Consider the following 4,357-nt stretch of genomic DNA (forward strand, 5'->3'; position numbering starts at 1 on the left):
TTAGACTTAATTCATCAGCTGTGCATTAAGGGGAAAGATTAAGTTTTAAAAAAGGTGTGTTCTCAGGGCTTCCCTGGTGGCGCAGTGGTTGGGAGTCGGCCTGCGGGTGCAAGGGACACGGGTTCGTGCCCCGGTTCTCTGCGAAGAGCCCACATGCTGCGGAGCGGTTGGGCCCGTGAGCCATGGCCGCTGGGCATGCGCGTCCAGAACCTGTACCCCGCAACGGGAGAGGCCGCAGCGGTGGGAGGCCCGCGTACTGCAAAAGAAAAAAAAAAAAAAATGTGGGTTCTATCCTGTGCACACCACCACACGATGGAGCAGAACTTTTAGGCAGCCCTTTTAAAAATGAGTAGTATAAAAATTCACAGTAACGTACATCATTTTTGTTTTTCATAAGCAATCAAAGAAGGGGGCAGTGCTGAGCATCTATATTGTATAATACAAAACAGTGTAAATAACACAGCAGGAACACACAGATACATAATGCTAAAAACAGTGCTTTCTGGATGGTTCTTTTACTGGGTGAATACTTGGGCCAGAGATATTTAAACTCTGGGGTTCAACCAACCCTTTGCGATTAGACACAATTAAATCCTCTGACATTGTGAGGGGCCAGATGCTACAGGAAGAATCATCACCTAGGTCAGTGCTACTCTCTACAAGCATTTAATCATATGGTCAAGTGAAAGGATCCGTACAAAAATGACATCCAAACACAAGCCACATGATTTCAACCATTGCTGATGCCAGAGGTAGAGAAAAGTCTGTCTGCAGCCACAGCCTCTGCCCCCATTTTTAACATAACAAGCAGGTTCCTGCAATGCAGCACAGCCATTTTCTTTTTCCCCTTTTCACTCTTGGAAATAAATGCATTCCAGCCAGGCCTGGAGATTTGAGACATTGTCAGGTGTTGATGAAGATCAAAGTGGGGTGTTAACTTTCAGATTTTGCTGCTTCTCCCTGGGCTTCCCCACTTTGTTCTGTTGAATTTCGCTGTGCATCTTCTTCACCTTCTGTTAGAGACATAAAAAAGGATAAAGGCAAAATAAAAATGATTGCTTATATTTACTGACTCTCAGTATATCATATTGGAAATTTCAGAAATACTCAAGTCTGAAATTCTCATAGAGACAAGTATATTTTCTTGGTAATCAATTCCCCATCAAGAAAACAGCTTAAGTGTTTCAAGGGCTAATTCTGGTTCTGGAAGAGCATGGCTCAAAAACAAAATAATAACTGTATTTTTAGAATGGTTAGTGATGCTCTATGCTTCTGATAAATAGCTGGGAAATCTCATGGCCAGGTCATGGCATGACACTTGTACTTTCATAGGTTGCAGAAATCAGAAGTAGGGAACAAGTTTACCTTTTGATGCCTGACTATCTTATATTAAGAAATATTTTAAAATTACATTTTACATTATTCTGAACACTTGATGATAACCTAGCTGACTTCTCATAGGTTTAATTAATTTAAATTAAAAGCAACAGTGGAAGGACATTATGTCAGCTGGTTAGTCCCTTGTCAAATAGTTATGATGGCCTCTGGCCTGCCCTTACAGAACATATGTACAAATCCAATAAAACCACTTTCATAACTGTACCCTTAGCAACAATCTCAGCCATAGCAACACTAAAATTAAACAATGCTTTATCTCCATATTAGGTCACTTTACCTGGGTGCAAGCTGCAGGCAATTCTTGATTCAAAGATTCAAATATTTGCATGTGTTAGCTTGTTACTAAGCGACCAATATGGCTTAGTGGACAAAATATTTGGGTGTGTTGCAATAATGTGTGTTATATTAATTTTTGCTAAGAGTTTATTACCATAATTCAAATTAATTGAGGTAAGTAGGCTGTCCATTATTTAGATGGAAATGTTGAAGGTAATTTCTCCTTTACGCTTAACAAGTACACACAAGACACCTCACCATGCACCATACTTTAGGGAAATTAAAAGCAGTTTTTCCACATAAAAATCATATTCTGTTCTAAAGGTGTTCCAAGAATATCATGATGCATTATATAGAATTTTCATGTACTATCTTCACTATTAGAGAAATGAATAAGCCCCCAAGGTATGCAGATGGCCTGAATCTGAGATGTGTAGCATGAAATGAGAACTCGATAAATAGGAGAAGCTCTGTCAACCAAAGGAATGAAGTTATATTAGGGCAGATGCAAGACAGTAGAATATTAAGGATGAAAGTGACTGCATAAATACAAGATGAGGATCTTGACTCCCATGGGGCTTGGGACTTTCTAGGCATCCAGGGATACTCCTCAGGGCTCAGAATAATGCTGCAAACACAGAGCTGTGGCTAAATAGATGCTTGCTAACAAGTCAAGATAAACATGGGACAACAATATTGTTGAGCATAAACTTAAATAGAAGCTGAAATACTCAGGAATTACAAAGGAAGTGCCGTGCTATTCTCAGCTAGTGATATTTAATTTGCCATTGTACAGTTGTCTTTATTTTTTATGTTTTAGACTTTTGATTGTACAGTTATTACTTTTAGTTCTTTGTACTTAGAATAATAAATAAAGTCAGTGCTGTTTATACTTTGCCTTATTCTGGATTTTGTGATTTGAAGAGAAACAGAAAATTCTTTCAGGGCCTACAGAATTGCAATTAACATGTAGAAATATTTGAAAAAGAATACATCTGGAAGCATAAAGATATTTGAATTATTTTAAATTATTTAATTATAACATATTAATATCAAATATAAAATTATTAATATAAAATGTCAACCTATTTAAATTTTAACATAGTCTAATAGACTATGTTGAGAGACTATAGTCTCTTGTATAAGAAAGGTCTTGAGGTTAATGGGTCTTAATTTCAGTGAAAACAAAAAAAGAAGAAATTAAACTACACTATGAATAAAAATGTCCTCATAGTAAGAGTGGCTAAAATTAATGCAGATTATTTAAAATAGAGTATTCATATAAAACACAAATTTTATGAAAAAGATTAGTAAATTCTCAAAGATTGCAGAAAAATTATATTTACTTACTTCATGCCACCAAATTGGAATAATTCCCTATAGCCTTTCTCAGAGCTATTTTGAAAATTAACTCCTGGTAGTAACAGAGAAACAACAAAATCTAAACTATACAACAGTCTATATACTCCATGGAAGTGATTATTAAAGTTTTATTTTCAACCTGAGTTTTAAAAGACCAATCTATGACCTGCTGACCTGTAGTCATTGAATAAAGTTCTGTCAGTAGGTATTTTAAGGTAATGTTGCTGAGCTATTTCATTAACATATATATATACTCTGACTCAGTTTTCCAATAACTGGAAGGCTTTGCCATGAAAATTCTAATAGCAAAGAATTATCAAGCTGTTACCAAGAGTCAGAAACTGACCAGTGTTTTTCACATATATAACACTGTGGTTCCTTAATTGTGAACTCCTTTTTACTTTTAAAGATTATTTTTTGCACAAGTGTTTTTCAGGGAAATACATTCAGCTTTGATATTTGCAAAAGCTATGGATGGAAGAGCCATCAGGGGTTTCAGCACTTTGTACTTTGACATGTCAAGCTTATTTTACTTTTTCATTGGTAAAGTTAGATTTGGTGGGTAGGAGTTAGAGGCCCAGTAGTTAAGACAAATTTTTCAAACTCAGTCTATCATGAAAGGAAAACTGAAAGAACTTCTTACCTAACACTTATTTATGTAATAGACTATTTTACTTCCATTCTCAAGAAAAATGGTCCTGGAGACCCTTTTATTTTGAAATGGTTCTTGGAATCGAGATCTGTCAGACTCATCTGTGAATCTTGTTAAATATCTAATGCTATTAAATGTTACAGGTGGCCAAACTGTCAAAGGTAGGAGCTCCAACTTTGTTAAATGTTCTACATAAGATATTTCAGAGCTTTTATAGAGATTAGGATTAAATAAAAAAAAAAAACTCATGTGTTTTATTGATGGCATTAGTAAAATCAGATTAAGGATTCTGCATTTGAGTGGGAAACCCTGTAAGGTGCAGTCATTGAAAACAGAGTGGGAGTGATTAAGAGATTAGTACCTGCCTTTTATCTTGCCTTAGACTGTTTATAACTTTCTATTATGTTACTTTCAAAGGTGTTTTTTCATGACTTAATCCTACTTAGCGAAGTGCTGCAAATCATTCCATGTTCATAGAGATGGATGTCAAACGACTCACCTGTCTTGTTGATATCAAGACCTGCTAATTTCAAGGCTAATTCATTGCTGTTACCACTTGCAGAGGAAACCAGGATATCATGTATTGCATTTCTTCTACCCGTTCTTCCTGAAGCAATAAAATCTGCATATGTAGTTTCCACATCAGTCATTGCTAACAAATATCCACAT

At 35.9% G+C, this 4,357-nt stretch overlaps 1 protein-coding gene across 1 annotated transcript; it reads right to left on the bottom strand.

Annotated features, from left to right (window-relative positions):
* Positions 1 to 730: 730 nt before the first annotated feature.
* On the bottom strand, positions 731 to 4,357 carry PKIA (cAMP-dependent protein kinase inhibitor alpha). The gene is made up of 2 exons (XM_029223160.1): positions 4,188 to 4,357; positions 731 to 1,013 (listed from the first exon to the last, which is right to left on the bottom strand). Exons 1-2 carry the CDS (start codon positions 4,336 to 4,338, stop codon positions 934 to 936), a joined length of 231 nt encoding a protein of 76 aa, XP_029078993.1. The 5' UTR covers positions 4,339 to 4,357; the 3' UTR covers positions 731 to 933.

This window comes from Monodon monoceros, unplaced genomic scaffold (assembly GCF_005190385.1).
Source record: "Monodon monoceros isolate NGI ecotype Baffin Bay Population unplaced genomic scaffold, NGI_Narwhal_1 Super_Scaffold_14, whole genome shotgun sequence".
Taxonomy (NCBI): Eukaryota; Metazoa; Chordata; class Mammalia; order Artiodactyla; family Monodontidae; genus Monodon; species Monodon monoceros.